This window comes from Lampris incognitus, chromosome 2, assembly GCF_029633865.1.
Source record: "Lampris incognitus isolate fLamInc1 chromosome 2, fLamInc1.hap2, whole genome shotgun sequence".
NCBI lineage: Eukaryota > Metazoa > Chordata > Actinopteri > Lampriformes > Lampridae > Lampris > Lampris incognitus.
The window spans coordinates 43616000-43635271 of NC_079212.1; the positions used below are offsets into that span (position 1 = coordinate 43616000).

At 46.1% G+C, this 19272-nt stretch overlaps 1 protein-coding gene across 1 annotated transcript in view; it reads left to right on the forward strand.

The window, feature by feature from the left end:
- Positions 1-19272, forward strand: part of prex1 (phosphatidylinositol-3,4,5-trisphosphate-dependent Rac exchange factor 1) — a 147214-nt gene that overhangs the window by 83989 nt on the left and 43953 nt on the right. The window contains exons 11-14 of the mRNA XM_056273226.1: positions 6839-6939; positions 9969-10072; positions 10760-10809; positions 18850-18925. Coding sequence (XP_056129201.1) covers positions 6839-6939; positions 9969-10072; positions 10760-10809; positions 18850-18925 — 331 coding nt within the window. The remainder of the gene's footprint in view (positions 1-6838; positions 6940-9968; positions 10073-10759; positions 10810-18849; positions 18926-19272) is intronic.

Consider the following 19272-nt stretch of genomic DNA (forward strand, 5'->3'; position numbering starts at 1 on the left):
TAGTATTATCTTCGTTTAGGATTTTCTCTCATTTAGTGTTCTCCTGTTGCCTCTACCCGGTCCTTGGCACATAATCTGACAAAATCCAAATTTGGAGCCGAAATGTTAGCTGTAAAAAGCATCCGTGTACACAACCCAGTATCTTGTGTCTTGATGCTCAATAATCCAGGTAAGAAGATCAAAGGTTGAATCAGTTCATCTGGATACAATGTTTATTGACAGATACGTTTTATCACTCATCGAAGTGACCTCTTCAGTCTAATGCCCCCTTTCCACTCCATGGTACCGGCTCGACTCGACTCGCAGAATGTCGTTTTCCATTTCCGTAACAGTACCCCCTCAGTGTAGCTGGTCTGCATTGATTTTGGTACCCGCTCCAGTTTTTTTGGAACCTTGACAAAGGTGGTACCAGTAGCAGTCACCAAAATGCCGGTACTTTCCAGTAATGAAAAACAGTCGAGTTGAGCCGGTACCATGTAGTGGAAATAAGTGACATCTTCAGTCTAAACTGACTGCAGGTATCTCCACCCTTATAAACAATACAGTGGCATAACGACCAAAACCAACGACCAGTTTCATTTGCAGATTTGGGTGTGACCATTAACTACTTACTAGTTAGTGGTCACGCCTAATTGCATATGAACATTTGCATATGAAACTGATCGTTGCTTTCGGTCATTGTGAAACTGTATTGTTTGTAAGGGTGGGGATACCTGCAGTCAGTTGGGACTGAAGAGGTCACTTAGATGAGTGATGACACGTTTCTGTCGGTGAATGTTGTGTCCAAATGAACTGATTCAACCTTCTTTGAAACCCGGTATTTCAATTAATCAAAAATGAGAGCTGAACCTGGCATTAACCTGATCTAGTCATCAGAAAATAAGCCTGACCATGGTCCTTATCTGCTAACAGCAGGCCGGCATGACTATGACTCTTGTGCCACCACTCCGAAACGTTAACCTCGAGTACCTTTTTATCATAAGTGCTGGGATAAAAAAGAAAAGAATGAGTCCTCAAATGTTGACCGTTGTATTTCCAACGTATAGTGCAGATTAACTCCCCGGTCACGCCTTTGCAGAGGAACGCTGTGAAAGGAGTCTCACTGCTGTAGCTAAGCTGCAAATACAAACAAAGGTATCTCATACAGATGTGATTTCAGAGGTGTGTGAGGGCACTCACCCAAACACCATCAGATATGCCCACTGATTCATTATCTGCATCTTTCACCTCTTCCTGCTAAGCTAGACACCCTCATTCTCTCTCTGTCTCTCTGTCAGTGTGTGTGTCTCTCTTGCTCTCTCTCTCTCCCTCCCTCTCTCTTGCTCTGTCTCTCTTGCTCTCTGTCTCCCCTCCTCTCTCTCTCTCTCTCTCTCTCTCTCTCTCTCTCTCTCTCTCTCTCTCTCTCTCTCTCTCTGTCTCCCCCCTCTTGCTCTGTGTGTGTGTGTGTGTGTGTGTGTGTGTGTGTGTGTTTGTGTGTGTGTGTGTGTGTCTCTCTCTCTGTCTGTCTCTCCCTCCCTCCCTCTCTCGTTCTCTGTGTGTCTCTCTCTCCGTCTCTCCCTCCCTCTCTCTCACACTGTCTCTGTCTCTCTTAATCTCTCTCTATCTCTGTCTCTCCCTCCCTCTCTCGCTCTGTGTCTCTCTTGCTCTGTCTCTGTGTCTCTATCACTCTCTCTGTCTCTCTCTGTCTCTCTCTCCCCCTCTCTCACATTTACACACACACATATGCTCTGTCTAGTCATTATATTAATATCCCACAATCTGAATTTGGCCCTGGCGTAATACACTTTAACACACATGCACCCCTCCCCTTGACCCCAATCAGCCCGTATCCCCCACATTCATTTGAGATTGTTTGCCGTAGCCATTTGTTTTGACAGAAACAAACTCACGCTGAAACTCAGAGCGTGCACACACCCCTACACTCACTGAGCCACATCTTCCCTCGACTCAGAAGAGTCTGGAAATACAGCGAGTGTTGAAATACAGCGAGTGTTGAAATACAGCGTGGCAGTTTGCAGGTCACAAGCGACGCCCTCATTAATCATGCTAATATATTCCAACTGGGCTTCAGCCTGACAAAAGGAAGTTGTGGCAGGTGGCTCAAGGTGTCTGAAGTACACATGAAGGTATCACATGTGCTGGCTTGGACTTCTTTTGTGTTTTCTCTTTCTGTGTAATACATATATGCTTCTAAAAACACATTTCACAGACAAAGTAAAAGAAAGTTGAATCAGTTCATCCGGACACAAAGTTTATTGACAGATATGTTTCGGTAATCACCTAAGTGACCTCTTCAGTCTCAGCTGACTGCAGGTATCGCCACCCTCATAAACAATACAGTTGCATAATGACAGCACCAACAAACAGTTTCATATGCAAATATGGGCGTGAGCATGAACTAGAGTTTCAGTGGCCACATGTACTAGAGGATCGGGGAGTCGCTGCAATCACAGCATTGTAAGATGGCGACAGATGTACTCTTAGCACCCCCCCTCCCTCGGTTCAGGGATGGTCGTTCCCTCTTCACATAGATGGCCTCCTTGACTCCCTGTTCAAACCAGCGTTCCTCCCTATCAAGGATGTGCACGTCTTCATCCTTGAGCCAGCGTCTGTTTAGTTTCCCTGATGACACTGGCCAAGATGATGGCACAACACAGAGCTAACACGTGGGGATCCGGGTAGCGTAGCGGTCTATTCCGTCATCTACCAACATGGGGATCGCCGGTTCGAATCCCCGTGTTACCTCCAGCTTGGTCGGGCATCCCTACAGATACAATTGGCCGTATCTGTGAGTGGGAAGCCAGATGCGGGTATGTATCCTGGTCGCCGCACTAGCGCCTCCTCTGGTTAGTTGGGGCGCCTGTTCAGGGGGGAGGGGGGATTGGGGGGAATAGCATGATCCTCCCACGTGCTACGTCCCCCTGGCGAAACTCCTCACTGTCAGGTGAAAAGAAGTGGCTGGCGACTCCACATGTATTGGAGGAGACATTTGGTAGTCTGCAGCCCTCCCTGGATCGACAGAGGGGGTGGAGCAGCGACCGGGACGGCTCGGAAGAGTGGGGTAATTGGCCGGATATAGTCGGGGAGAAAAAGTAGAGATTACATGCCAGGCCAGGACTCCACAGTCTACACCCATCTACAAGCCAGGGGCCGCTCTTTGAGGATGAGGTTCCCTTAACCGAGAGGGGGGCGGGGCTAAAAGTACAATCTGTCCTCCTCTTACAATGCTGTGATTGCAAACATTCCCAGATCCTCTGTGAATAGTACACATGGCCATTGTAACTCCAGTTAATACTCACGCCCATGTTTGCATACGAAACCAATCGTGGGTATGGTTACTATGCCCATGTGTTGTTTATAAGGGTGGGGATACCTGCAGTCGGTTTAAGGCCCTGACACACCACGACCGTCGGCCAACGTCAGGCCATCAGTGAGCATCCGTGACCCTAGTTTTTGCGGTGTGTCCCGCACCGTCGGCACTAGTGATGGCCCGAAAAGCTGCCCAGCTGATTCAGCATGTTGAATCGGCGGAGCCCGTCGGTGAGAGAGATCGCTCCGATTGACTGTTCAGCTTAACGAGTCAGTGCTAAGCTAGCGAATCGGGGCCGGTCAACTGCAATCTTTGCGGCGTATTCAAGTGCTACTTTTTCGGCCCAGACGGCAGGCGACGCAACAGTCGGCCTTCGTCACCACTAGTCGGTTTGGCGTGTCTGGGCCCTCAGGCTGAAGAGGTCACTTAGACAAGTGATGAAACATATCTGTCACTAAATGTTGCGCCCAGATGAGCTGATGCAAACTTCTGTGATGTTCTCACCTGGATTATGGAGCATGCATCAAGACGTTCATCGACAAAACGTTTTGCACGATCTCTCTTTAAAGCGATATCCACCTTTTTAATTTAACAAATACACTACCGTTCAAAAGTTTGGGATCACCCAAACAATTTTGTGTTTTCCATGAAAAGTCACACTTATTCACCACCATATATTGTGAAATGAATAGAAAATAGAGTCAAGACATTGACAAGGTTAGAAATAATGATTTGTATTTGAAATAAGATTTTTTTTACATCAAACTTTGCTTTCGTCAAAGAATCCTCCATTTGCAGCAATTACAGCATTGCAGACCTTTGGTATTCTAGCTGTTAATTTGTTGAGGTAATCTGGAGAAATTGCACCCCACGCTTCCAGAAGCAGCTCCCACAAGTTGGATTGGTTGGATGGGCACTTCTTTGAGCAGATTGAGTTTCTGGAGCATCACATTTGTGGGGTCAATTAAACGCTCAAAATGGCCAGAAAAAGAGAACTTTCATCTGAAACTCGACAGTCTATTCTTGTTCTTAGAAATGAAGGCTATTCCATGCGAGAAATTGCTAAGAAATTGAAGATTTCCTACACCGGTGTGTACTACTCCCTTCAGAGGACAGCACAAACAGGCTCTAACCAGAGTAGAAAAAGAAGTGGGAGGCCGCGTTGCACAACTGAGCAAGAAGATAAGTACATTAGAGTCTCTAGTTTGAGAAACAGACGCCTCACAGGTCCCCAACTGGCATCTTCATTAAATAGTACCTGTTAGAGCCTGTTTGTGCTGTCCTCTGAAGGGAGTAGTACACACCGGTGTAGGAAATCTTCAATTTCTTAGCAATTTCTCGCATGGAATAGCCTTCATTTCTAAGAACAAGAATAGACTGTCGAGTTTCAGATGAAAGTTCTCTTTTTCTGGCCATTTTGAGCGTTTAATTGACCCCACAAATGTGATGCTCCAGAAACTCAATCTGCTCAAAGAAGTGCCCATCCAACCAATCCAACTTGTGGGAGCTGCTTCTGGAAGCGTGGGGTGCAATTTCTCCAGATTACCTCAACAAATTAACAGCTAGAATGCCAAAGGTCTGCAATGCTGTAATTGCTGCAAATGGAGGATTCTTTGACGAAAGCAAAGTTTGATGTAAAAAAAATCTTATTTCAAATACAAATGATTATTTCTAACCTTGTCAATGTCTTGACTCTATTTTCTATTCATTTCACAACATATGGTGGTGAATAAGTGTGACTTTTCATGGAAAACACGAAATTGTTTGGGTGATCCCAAACTTTTGAACGGTAGTGTATGTGGAAACAGGAGCCATAATTTTAAACCGGCTACATGTTATGATTTCTCGTGCACGTGCACGCACACACACACATTTAGTCAGTGTTCATCATTCCCTGGGGAATTGATTTTGCTTGGCGGCGTGACAGGATGAGCGGAGGAGAATGTAATTTTCTCCTTCAAACATTTGCCCAGTGCATGCTGGGTGTGAGAAGAGGGGAGTCGAGGGGAAGTGCTGGCCGTGGATGATGACTGCCGTAATATGTTTAAGAGGTATTTGCAGTCGGTAGCAAAACACGAGGATTAACTTGAAGTGAGCAGGGAGGGAGGAAGAGGAGATGGAGGTTATTCTTTATTTTTAGAAGCCGCATGTCATCTCCGTGCTACACGAGTGATATTCACGTGTCACCTTGTATGTTGGTACGGTCAGTTTGTGTTACCTCATTGTGAAGCCCAGTGCTTCTCTGCAGATGTGGTTTAATTTGTTCAGTTTTGGTCCAAAGTGAGACGCTGACTGTGTCTCCCTGCAGTCAGTAATCTGATAAAGGGGAATAATCAACTTAAGGCGATAGTTCGATTAAGATGTCTACATGTGTTTACAGAAAACGTTCTCTTCAGTCATCCTGAGTTTTCCAGACTCGTCGGATAGTCCGTTGGAAGTCGTGTTGCATGTGACCCGCTTGCAGCACTGGGTTCAAAGCTTTTAAGAAAATGTCTCCTGTTTTTTTCTTTGATTCTTCATTTTATTGAGCAGAAATGTTGTTTCAGTCTCGGTCCAGAAATGTGGTTGTTAACTGCCGCTCAAAAAAAAGAGGAGACAGGGCGTCCGGGTGGCATGGCGGTCTATTCCGTTGCCTACCAACACGGGGATAGCCGGTTCGAATCGCCATGTTATCTCCGGCTTGGTCGGGCGTCCCCACAGACACAATTAGCCGTGTCTGCGGGTGGGAAGCCAGATGTGGGTATGTGTCCTGGTCGCTGCACTAGCGCCTCCTCTGGTCGGTCGGGGCGCCTGTTCAGGGAGGGAGGCAGAACTGGGAGGAATAGCGTGATCCTCCCACATGCTATGTCCCCCTGGTGAAACTCCTCACTGTCAGGTGAAAAGAAGCGGCTGGCGACTCCACATGTATCGGAGGATGCATGTGGTAGTCTAGAGCCCTCCCCGGATCGGCAGAGGGGGTGGAGCAGCGACCGGGACAGTTTAGAAGAGTGGGGAAATTGGCCAAGTACAATTGGGGAGAAAAAAGGGGAACCCCCCCCCAAAAAAAGAGGAGACAACACCAGTCTGTATTGTTGAGATGCTGGCTGACCGGATCAGTATCCAAAGATGGCCCAAACCTCGATTGTTTCCTGGTCAGATGCCAGTAAGATTTTAGTATCCATACAACCAATTCTTAAAAAGAAATCCCTCAGATTAAGATGTGTACAAAGAACAGTAAATCCAATGACTGAGGATAAATCCAGCTCTGTTAGGGACATTGCGCTTCCACGATTCAGACCTCAATCTGATTAAGAAAGTTCAATTCAGGCGTTAACATGAGTCACAACAATCCAAATATTGCCTTAATCTGATGTAAATCACATTTTGAACATGTAAACACACTGACTGTGTCTTGCCCTCGGGCCCTCGCTCACTGAAACATGCCCTTATCACGTGAAGGTCCCTCCGGAACATGACCTATTTCGAAGCGTTGAGTCAGAGTTTGAGAGATGAGGCCTCAACATGTACGTCTGCATGCTCTCTCCACAGCGAGTTTGTGTCATGGCTGATAGAGAGCGGAGAGATCAGCAAACCGGATGAGGGGGTGAACCTGGGGCAGGCCCTGCTGGAGAACGGCATCATTCACCACGGTGAGATAAGAAAAAGAAAAAAAAAACTTTTTTACACCTCCTCCTGTCTATCTGTTCATTGTCACTCCTCCACCATCACTCTTTTGACTCATTTGTTTTGTGAATTGCCTTTCTGATTTTCCATGCTCATGTATTACAGCTCGCGTCTCTCGCTCCATGGGTGGATATCACCAGTCTAGGGGGGAATTTCAGAAATATTTCCAACATAATTTCCCCTTTTCTGATTAAGCCTCGAATGCAAAAATCGCAGATACGCCCGCTAGAATTATACATTTAGAAGTGAAATATACACACGTGTGTAGAAAAATGGAGGGTGGCAGTGTGTTGCTTCAGGGCCTGTTGCCTGTGTGTTAATTGTATGCTGTCATATGGGATTTATGATCGCCACTCTCAATACCTGGCAACTTAATACCTGAAACGTTACTCATGCCACATTATTTATTACTACAGACAATGACACAATGGCAACATGCAGAGGTGTGTGGGGTTGGAAAGAGGCTGTGTGAGACGATGCAGATGACTGTCTTCTGGATGAAAAGCATCGTTGTCACCTGTTAGGCGGTAGTGACTTGAAGCGGTGTGAAGAAAGTGAATGGGGATATGGATGACAGATGGAAGACAGATTAGGAAACCATTTTTATGTCCACTCCTGTCCTGGTTAGAACCGGCTCCTCAGCCATTGCTTTGAAATTGTCATTTCTGGGCCAGTTGGCATTGGGCAGCGTGGTTGGCCCAGTGGTTAGCACTGGTGCCTGACAGCAAGAAGGTCCTGGGTTCGAAACCCCAGGCCATCCCAGGTCCTTTCTGTGTGGACTTGGCACGTTCTCAGCCGTGGGTTTCCTCCGGGTGCTCCGGTTTCCTCCCACCATCAAAAAGACATGCATGTTAGGGTTAATACTCCTGTCTGTGCCCCTGAGCAAGGCAATGGGAAGAAGAGCTGTGGGTTGGCCCCTGGGTGCTGCAGCTGCCCACTGCTCCTTTACAATAGGATGGGTTACATGCAGAGAACACATTGTAAGAATACAATGGCAAAATAAGGTGGCTTTCATTTGAAGAAGGCATCATCTTCCTGACTACATTGTTGTGTTTTGGGGTTTTTTTGTGAGGGAAAAGAACGAAGAGAAATATTGAAGTGGGCAGAGTAACATGACTTGGACTTAGGTCTGACTCAAGTTACAAATGGGATGACTTTAGACTTGACAAAGATGAACAAGACTTGTGACTCAGCTTTGACCTTAACACCAATGACTCATGACTTCACTTGAGCCCTTTGACTTGAAAAGTGTCTCCAAGCCCAGAGAATAAATGCTTTTAAAAAGTGTGCAGCCAGCCGACTCTTCATCGGTCTGTTGGAATGGTCTGTTTAGGACTTGACTCAAAAGTTTAGGACTCAGGACTTGGAAAACGATGACTCGGTCCTGCCTCTGGACGTGGGTGGCAAGACAGAAACACGGCACAAACCCGGGCTCAGTTCCCATGCAGGCAGCAGTGAGTTTGAGTCGTTGACATGCCAACAGTTCACACTTCGATGTTTTGCAATTTTGACAGCTTTTTCTTCCTTATAATTTAGTATAATCACTTGATATACTGTAAACCCACAACTGACATCTTTACAGCTGTTGGTTCTCTTGTGCATTCCAGTGTTTTTTTTATGAGAATGTATACGTCTAGACTCAGAGAGCCGGCAGCTTGTTTCAGCCCCTGCCAGCTTATTGTGTTGGCGCTCAAGTGCCTCTGTTTTGTACGTAATACTGTTGGCAGGTCACATGAATACTGTCCTTGAATAAAGTTCATAAATACTGGGATGGCGTCCAGCGCTTTACCTGTGTCGTCGTCCGTAGGGTTAGTGGTTGTGTCAGGAAGGGCGTCTGATGTAACATTTTGCCAAATCAGTATGTGGATTGACAAGACCATACCGGATCAGTTTTTTTTACTCCCCCGTTGTACTTGGCCAATTACCCTTTTTTCCAAGCCGTCCCGGTTGCTGCTCCACCCCCTCTGCCGATCCGAGGAGGGCTGCAGACTACCACATGCCTCCTCCAATACATTTGGAGTCGCCAGCTGCTTCTTTTCACCTGCCAGTGAGGAGTTTCACCAGGGGGACGTAGCACATGGGAGGATCAAGCTATTCCCCCCAGTCCCCCCCCCCCGCACAGGTGCCCCAACCGACCAGAGGAGGTGCTATTGCAGCGACCAGAATACTTACCCACATCCGGCTTCCCACCCGCAGACACGGCCAATTGTGTCTGTAGAGACACCCGACCAAGCCGCAGGTAACACGGGGATTCGAACTGGCATTCCCTGTGTTGGTAGGCAACGGAATAGACTACCACGCTACTCAGACGCCCCAAGGCCCGCATTAACAATGGCTGCCATTGGTGCTGTGACCTCATCGGGTCCTGATGGAAACTGTAAAATCCGCTGTGGCGACCCCTGAAAAACAGGGAAAAATCTGAAAGAAGAAGAAGAAGAAGACTGTTGGCAGGTCACAGCCAGGTATCTGTGTGATCCTGGTCATTTTCAGTAGTGGGTGAATGAATTTGTTGGATAAGAAATTGATTACGGAAAAGGACCTCAGTTGGCACACTTGCCTATTTACCAAGTTGCGTACAGACTCATACACAAGTAAAATGTATTATTATTTATTTATTTATTTATGTACTTTTTCAGTGCTTGTCCTCTTTATTGAGGTAAAAGAGGAATTCTTAAAGGTATAATCTGCAGTCCATACACACAGTGGCTCTCCTGCCCCACTTCTGCCGTTGCTTTTGTCAGACTTCGTAAACGTTGAGGTTACTTGCAAATGAGAAAACCGGCCAATGGTGCGTCACTTCCTTTTGAGGCTTTCCATTTCTCCATTTCTCAAACAAATTCACAATATGTCATGTTTCTTGATGTCAGTAGTGCACGTGTGTTGTCGCTGTGCTCCACATAGCCATGGCGGCGCGTGCCGTTACGGATTGCACCTTTAAATGTTGATATAACTTGAGGCACCTGGGTTGATGGTTTTCCCTCCGGTGACTTTACAGTGTCAGACAAGCACCAGTTCAAGAATGAGCAGGTGTTATACCGCTTCCGCTACGATGACGGCACCTACAAGGCCCGCAGTGAGATGGAAGACATCATGTCTAAGGTAACCTATGCTGGTCTGGACCTTCTAGATGGGGAAACAACGAAGAAGAGCGTGACAGTGATAGTGCCTTCTTATAAACCATGTGCACTCAACAAAGGATTGGGATGTTGTGGCAATCCATATGAACAATAACAATAGCCATAATAGAAATAACGGCATATACTACACTTCCATTATCCAAGCCGCTTCTCTGAATTCGGGTTGCGGGATGCTGGAGCCTATCCCAGCAGTCATTGGGCGGCAGGCTACACAATGAACTACTAATTATATGGCTGGATTTTCTTGCTGTGGTTATTGTTATAATTCTTATGTATTGCCACAATGTAGCTCGGTTAGAGGGGAAACACTTTGAAACTGAATACAAGAAAGAACATGGCATTATGTTATCGTGACTTGATCAATCCCTCCTTTTTCTTTAGGCTGTTATGTACACATGCATGTTAATGAGTTTATTATAAGTTCACTCCAAAAGCTGCGTATATGTGGAAACACAAAACCTTCTTAGTGGCTCCCTGAGGTTATGTTTTATTCCAGTGAGCGATAGCCAGGGGTAAGGATTTTTTTTGCCGTCTATCGCTAAAACTGTCAGTGCTGAGGCCATGCTCTGTCTTGTAAAGCCAAGATGCACGGATTACCAGCTATTATTCTCACTGACTCAAAACCCTTGCTCTCTTTGTTTTTCCTAAGGGCGTCAGACTGTATTGCCGCCTGCACAGCCTCCACACGCCCGTCATCAAGTAAGTACCCGCCCCCCTTCTCCTCTCCTCGCCACGCTCCCCATGCTCCAGGTGCATGCCTATGCATATTCATGAGGGGTTCATATTTGGCCCACGCCACCCATTTTCTGTGAATGAGCAAACAATAGCCTTTTCCTCTTGACAGGACTGCGTAGGTTTCTAGTCTGGAATCTATCCTGCCCCCCTCCCCCTTTCTTTCTTATAATATATGGGACTACAGGTTCATATTTTAGGATTCGGGCTGAAGTTACCTCGTTTTAATAGCTGACGGTGTGCAAGGAAGCATCCCGAGTTTAAGGAGAGTCAGTTGTTGCTCTGCACACGTACCTTATTCCCCACATTGTAACGCTGTGTATTCGGACCCAGTTGCAGAGAAGAGGCAGAGGCAGTTGGTACAGTACAAAGTCTCTTTTACTGGACTTCTGCAAAACAACCAATAACAAAAGACTACTGCCAAGCAGGGCAGGCAATAATGCAAACTAGAATAAACATAAAATACAAAACTAAGCAAAACACTGTCTCGCACCTTTCTAACATCCACCTTTGGCCAAAGGTGGATGTTAGCGGGTTTTTTGGCCAGTGGGAAAACGCCAACAGAGGACGCAGATGAGGGTACAGGACGCAAGAGCTCCCACAGACCGACGTAAAGCCTCTCTGAGACTCGACGGAGATTGTCTGTAAAACAACCCATTAAATAGTCCCCAGCAGGGGCGTCTGGATGGCATAGTGGTCTATTCCATTGCCTACCAACACGGGGATCACCGGATCGAATCCCCGTGTTACCTCCGCTCGGTCGGGCATCCTCTACAGAGAACAATTGGCCGTGTCCGCGGGTGGGGAGTCGGATGTGGCTATTTGTCCCGGTCACTCTAGTGCCTCCTCTGGTCGGTCGGGGCGCTCCCTGGATCAGCGGAGGGGGGGGTGGAGCAGCGACTTGGGGTAATTAGCTTGATACAATTGGGGAGAAAAAGGGGGGAAATAAAAAAAAAGTAGTCCCATCACAGGTGCACATAATCACAGACCAACCAGCACACAGGTGCAATTCATACTGGCCGACTGCAGGCCGACAGGGAAGTGTCACCTACTGGCTGCTGGTCCTCTGGCCTGTGATGGTGTCACACATTGTCTTGGGTTAGCGGAATGTGAATTTGGGAATTGAGATGAATTAACTGGGTCTCAAAAGTATACAATGTACAGTTTTTCTAGCCCGTTGCTAAAATACGCCATCCGTCTTTTTTGCGCCTTCTTCTTTCTATCTTTCTCACTTTCTCTCTTTCTGTCTTTCTCAGCCCCCTACTTCAGTCGGATTTGTGCTTAAAAGTCTGGAGGTTTACGGGCCTTTGTGTTGATGCTGACATGCATAGATGTCTTCGTAAATTTTTTAACAACCTTAGAGCGTTAGCGTCGTGTTTACCAAGCCAGATTACACTGGGATGGTTGTAAGAAGTAGCTGAAAGTTCTGCGTTTTGTTGTTTTCTCTTTCGTCCTGTGTGGTGCTGGTCTTTGAATCATGTCAGCTCGAGTTTTTGGTTTTGTGTTGTCACACTACGAGATTATTAGCCTCTTGCTTGACCAACTGGCATCGGTGTTTATGTTGGTGTGTGGAGCCAGAGACAAGGTCAATGTGCCGTTGAGATTTTAGATGTGTACGTCTGCATTGCTGTAAGCTTTTATGGGACATGTGGGAAATTAGCCTGGAGAAGAGCTGGTGAAAAATGTACACAAAATACCACTTATAACCGTCTGACAACACTGCTTCCAGGAGATTAATGGAAATGTCGCTTGATGTTGGAGCACAGCTAACTGATAGACGGAAGACTGGCGTAGCATTTGCACTGCAGACTGATGTTGGACACCAGCTTGTTATATTCACTTATTAGATTTGGGGGAATGAAGTGTTTTTGGGTTGGTTTACAAGTTCAGATATTTTTTGAAACAAAGGTCTGTGTCCAGGAGCGTCCGAGTGGCATGGTGGTCTATTCTGTTGCCTACCAACACGGGGATCACTGGTTTGAATCCCCGTGTTACCTCCCGCTTGGTTGGGCGTCCCTACAGACACAATTGGCCGCGTTTACGTGTGGGAAGCCGGATGTGGCTATGTGTCCTGGTTGCTGCACTAGCGCCTCCTCTGGTCGGTCAGGGCGCCTGTTTGGGGGGGAGGGGACCAGGGAGAATAGCGTGATCCTCCCACGCGCTATGTCCCTCTGGCAAAACTCCTCACTGTCAGGTGAAAACAAGCGGCTGGCAACTCCACATGTATCGGAGGAGGCGTGTGGTAGTCTGCAGCCCTCCCCGGATCGGCAGAGGGGGGTGGAGCAGCGACCGGGACAGCTCAGAAGAGTGGGGCGATTGGCCAAGTACAGTTGGGGAGAATCCCTCCCGCTGCACAGACAGCAAAGGCAATGGCAGATTCTAAAAAGGGGCTAATATCAAATCATGCAACTTGCTCCCTCTTTTGTCTTAATGCTCTGTTGACAGCTCTGGGGAAGAAGCTGTTCCTCAGCCTGTTAGTCCGGGTTTTGATGGTGCAGTATCTTTTCCCTGATGGCAAGGAAACAAACAGACTGTGACCTGGTTGTGTTGCATCTTGTTGATGTTGCTGGCTTTCCTCTGTAGGCAGCCAGCATACACAGCATCCAGGTCCAGGAGCACAGCTCCCACAATCCTCTGTGCTGTCTTTACCACCTGGGCCAAGTCCTTCCTATTCTCTGCTGTGCAGCTGGCATACCACACTGTGACACACTGACAGAGGTTGCTTTCTGTTGTGCTTCTGTAAAAGTTGACCAGCAACTGAGAAGGGAGACCGGCTTGTTTAAGTTTCCTGAGGAAGAAAAGCCTCTGTTGTGCTTTCTTCACCAGGTGGGAGGTGTTTAGTGACCATGTGAGTTCTTTGGTTATGTGGATTCCCAGGAATTTGATGTTATCCACAATATGCACCTCTTCACCGTTTATGTGCAGTGGGGGTGGGGTGGTCTTCCTGGATCGCCTAAAGTCCACAACGATCTCTTTTGTTTTACTGGTGTTCAGGACCAGGTTATTGTCTGAACACCACCCAGCCAGATGTTGGACCTCCTCTCTGTACTGTGTCTCCTCGTTGTTGGTTATTAGTCCCACTATAGTGGTGTCATCAGCAAACGTCACTATAGTGTTGGAGGAGTGATTGGGGGTACAATCGTGGGTGAAGAGGGCTGGACTGAGCACACAGCCCTGCGGCACACCTGTGTTCAGGGTGAGGGTTGAAGATGTATGGTTACCTATCCTGACATTTTGTGGTCTGTGAGTGAGGAAGTCCATAATCCATGAACAGAGTGAGGTGGTTAATCCTAGGTTGCTGAGTTTGTGTACCAGTTTATGGGGGATTATCATATTAAAAGCGGAGCTGAAGTCAATAAAAAGCATCCTGACATATGTGTTTGGACACTCCAGGTGGGACAGGGCTGTATGAAGTGTAATTGAGACTGCGTCCTCCGTAGATCTGTTCCCCTTATAGGCAAATTGGTGGCTGTCCAGAGCACAAGTTTAATCACGATATGATATTTTTAAATTCTTTGGGACAGCGATACAGTATTTGCTGATATCATAAAGTCTGCCATAATATGATTTCGATTCAATTCAGGGACCTGCGATCCATATATAAGAGACGATATCATATGCTCATTTAACACAATCAGTAGCAACTACGATATGATTTGACAGTTTTATCACTGAGCTCTACCAGACATTTCAATGAATGACCTTTCAATTATGAACATGGACCATGGACATCCCTGCCTCATCCCCCTGGATTTACAGGGTTCTGTCTGTGTGCTCAGTGGTTTGGAGATATTGGGCTATAACATTTTCACATCCTAGGCGTATCTTATAGATGCTGATATGGATCGATGTTTTCACTTTGCATGGGCGATATTGGATCATTGATCATTGAATCGACATGCCAATCCGGATCGATGGATCATTGCACCCCTCACTAAAACTGACTAAAGACTAGAACTGGGGATCCTTTCTCGAACACATCTGTCTCAGACATGTCAGACAGCTTAACCATGATAGAGAAAGACAAGCTGATTGAGCTCAGCCATGACTTTTTCTTTTGTGTATAAGACCAAGCAGAACTGCAGATATGGCATGACATTTTGGTTTGAAACTGCTTTTACCGAGAGTGTGGAAACAGTTAAATTAATACAAATAACCTATAATAGCAGCAAACAAAAGAGCAAGAGTATTAAAAGAAAATAAACTTTTTTTTGTATCCAGAACTCATGAAAAATGTTAATGTTTTGTGTGTGTGTGTGTGTGTGTGTGTGTGTGTGTGTTTGTGTACCCCTGCTTAGCACATTATCTGTTGCTGTCTCAGAGGGCTGGTATAAGTGATGAAGCACAGTGTGTGTTTTTATTGATTCACTCATATATGAATAAGTATCATACACACATACACACACACACACGCATGGCTGTTAAACACTCAAACTCATTCTCTACTCCCCATCCCCCCCATCATGCCCCCCTCCTCCCCCTTCATTTCTCTATCGCTCTCCATCTCCCGGCCTCTGACTGAAGTTGCATTTGCCGTGGACAAAAAGCTTTTGGTCAGAGGACAAATCCCATTAACACACAAAGGCAAAGCCGTCTTCCCTTCCAGCCAAGTATTATGTAATGCTGCCAAGCAATTTTTTTTGGTTTAAATTAATCTGTAAACTGCCTTTAATAAACGTTAATTTGCATTGTACTGCATCTTAATTAAGCTTGATGAGGCAACTCTCGTCTGTTTTTGTCCTGTTTGGTTTATTTGTGGTTAGGCGACACGGCTCTCATTTAATTTTATGACTCATACAGAACAATAATGGGTAGGAAATCAGCCAACAGATGATCTCTGAGAGCAGTGTCTCTGACTGATCTCTGAGAGCAGTCATCTCTGACTGCAGTTCACCTTTCAAGTTCAAGCAGAATGGCATGGTCCACATCTCACGTTCCTGCAAAAACACCTAAAAGAATTATTAAAAGAAAAAAGAAAAGTAGTTACCAGCATTAAGGGGTGAGGAGATTAATCCTACCGTGGAGGAGGGTAGTCTCGCTTCTATGACTTTTTCTAAGACCTTGCCCTGAGATTTCAAACATGTAACCTCATACCGGTACAAGGTTTCACCTAGGAAGGAAGCTACTTTCTCTGAAACGTAAGCTGCAACGGTCAGAATGGAGATGGGCCCCACCTGTCTAAGTGCATCCATATACGATTTCTGCATGAGGTGTAGAACTGCAGCGTAGTTTGAAACAACAGCCGATTGATTAAACAAGAGGCCAGAAGATTCATACAAAAATTTCACAAAATATAATTTCCATTCGCTTTGCCAGCAGAACAGATTCAAAGCAGTTTGGCGGAGTAGGATTATGAAACCCCCCTCGCTCCCTTCTCTCCCCCAATTGTACCCGGCCAATTACCCCACTCTTCTGGGCTGTCCGGGTCGCTGCCCCTACCCCCTCTGCCAATCTGGGGGGGGGGGGGCTGCAGACTACCACATACCTCCTCCGATACATGTGGAGTCGCCAACCGCTTCTCTTCATCCGACAGTGAGGAGTTTCGCCAGAGGGATGTAGCACGTGGGAGGATCACACTATTCCCCCCCAGTTCCCCCTCCTCCCCGAACAGGCGCCCCGACCGACCAGAGGAGGCGCTAGTGCAGCGACCATGACATATACCCACATCCGGCTTCCCACCCGCAGTCACGGCCAATTGTGTCTGTAGGGATGCTGACTAAGCCGGAGGTAACACGGGGATTCGAACCAGTGATCCCCGTGTTGATAGGCAACGGAAAAGACCGCTACACCACCCGGATGCCCCTGGGCGCCTTATTTCTAAGTGCATCCATTTAAGATTTCTTCGAATGGCGTTGAACTGCAATGTAATTTGACACAACACCGAATTGATTAAACAAGAGGGCAGAAGACTCGAGACAAAAATTTCACAAAACATATTTTCCATTCACTCTGCCAGCAGAAGAGAGTCAAAGTGGTTTGGCGGAGCGGGATTATGAAATGTCAGAAGGCTTTTCATTGACAGTGAAATTTTAAAGTCTGATACTTAATCTTTTAAGTAAAGTCACTTTATAAATCCTCACGTTTAGCTAGAGAAGCTTTTACGCTGTCACTGAACACAGGATAGATACAACAATCTTTATCATTTTTTTATTCACGCATATGAAAAAAAAAGATACAATATAAAAATACCTCTCAGATGTACATCGCTTTGGATAAAAGCGTCTACTAGATGAAACTGTAACATTGTAACGTTGTAATTGGAAACATTCCAGTTACAACGTTACAATGTTACAATTTTGTTTCCAGTTACAATGTTACAGTTTCAAAAATTTAAGAATTACAAAGTTAAAAGTCTTTTTTATCTTTTTCCTTCATTTGTCGGTTTAAAGGATTGACTGTGAGGGACAGGAATAATCTAAACAGCATCATTAAAGTCCGCTTCAAAATAATCGGAGTCCAGCAGAGAGACTTGTGCTCCCTCTGGGAGAAACATGTGGCCCAGAAAACAAAAGGAATTGTTAGCCAATCTGACCACGTCCTGTCCAGTGAATTCACTGTAATGCCCTCAGGCCGGAGCTATAAAGCGCCCCCTAGGAAAACGAATCACTATTCTAGGTCCTTCATTCCTTCTGCGATCAGGCTGCTGAGATTAGTCATTTTAAATAAATGCTTTATATTGTTTTGGGCCACAATAGTTAATTTATACCTCGTCTGTTTTTCACCTGGCTTGTGGGCCTGTATGTTCACTGACTGTAGCACTGTATGTTCACTGACTGTGATGTGCAACGCATCTTAGAATGCTTCATTTGTTTGTTTATTATTCTATTGTTTTGACTTGTATGGGTTTTTGCCCTTCGCCTGGTCCTCGTGTGAGTCTGTATGCGGGGCCGCAGGGGGGTGGCGGTGTGCATCTCTTGCCCATGTGCTGATTTGTCTCTGCCGCTTGTCTGTGAGCTTGTATATGTCCGGGTGGACTGTGGGAACTGAATTGCCCTTCTGGGATGGGTAAAGTTATTTGAATCTAAATCCAAATCAAAATGTGAAGGAGAATTGCCTAAAAACCCTCAAGGGGTCTTGAATGGTGGCATTCTCGAGGCAGCATACTACAGGAAGCAATTACAGCAATGCGGTATGTACAATTTGTATGTTTCTATCAGTAATTCCAGACATCGTAAAAGCCTTTAACAGTCTTAGTCTTTCGATTATTCTTTGGCGTAACGTAGGCAATAAATGTCAGTCTTGGCCGCTCTGCAATACTTTTGATTTTCGATGTTTTTGAGTTTTGTAGCGTTTTGTTTGTCTCTGTTCTCTCCTCTGGATCGGGGGAACGCTCAATTCGCCAGATAGTGGAACCGCGTGCCCAACTTATCTATCTCTAAAATGTGTAATCCCATATGCTGCTCATTTGACCCAATTTGGATTTGAAATGTTCCATCACCAGTTTAAATGTAAAGCATGGGTGGGTGGTGCAGAAGAGGCCCATGTGTCCCTCACCGCAGTGTGATGGTAAAGCCATCCGAGTCAAACGCTGTTGTTTTTTTTTTCAAGGCCGTGTTCCTCTCATCACATGTCACACTGCTAACCGCACATCCTCTTGAGCATTTCCTGTTTCTTATGTCTGTTTCCACCCGTTGCAGGTAAGCCTATTGTTTCTGGTGAGGCGGCCTCACTGAAAGCTTGAAAAACTATCAGGGTGTAAAAAACAAAATCTGGGTGCACCGATAGTGATTCATATCAGGGTGAACTCGGAGGTTTCGGCCCAAACTAGGACACGGCGTTTCCTGTTTTGAGAACACTAGAAATAGTGACATGTTTATGATGTCTTCTCTCTGGTTCCTCGGTGGTGGTGTTTAGGAAATAGAGAATTGCCTGGACAGATGCTGTCAACCTCAAAGATTCGAAAACATAATGTTGCATGTGAAAGCGCCGACTGAATGTGCTTGGATGTACTGTATGTGCTGCTCTGAAACCACAACGTTTTGCTAACCCTTCTTTGTTCCCTTCAAGGGACCGAGACCACCACCTGAAAACCTTCAAATCGGTGGTGCCTGCCAGCAAATTGGTGGACTGGCTTCTGTCACAGGTAAAAATGAACGTCTGTCGTACCTTGAACCTAGCTCGAACCCTAAAAATTGCTTTCACTGTGTACGCGTGAGGAGTGCCACACGAGGCACATGCTCTGGCTTCTGTCACAGGTAAAAATGAACGTCTGTCGTACCTTGAACCTAGCTCGAACCCTAAAAATTGCTTTCACTGTGTACGCGTGAGGAGTGCCACACGAGGCACATGCTCTGGTTTCAACATGATAGCTGTTATTTCTGCTTTGTTTCGCATTCTCTCTCTTTCTTTGTCTGCTGCTGACTGTTATGCACACACACACATGTTTATCGCAACAAGTATCGCACGTGCAAGGCTCACACATCCTCTTTT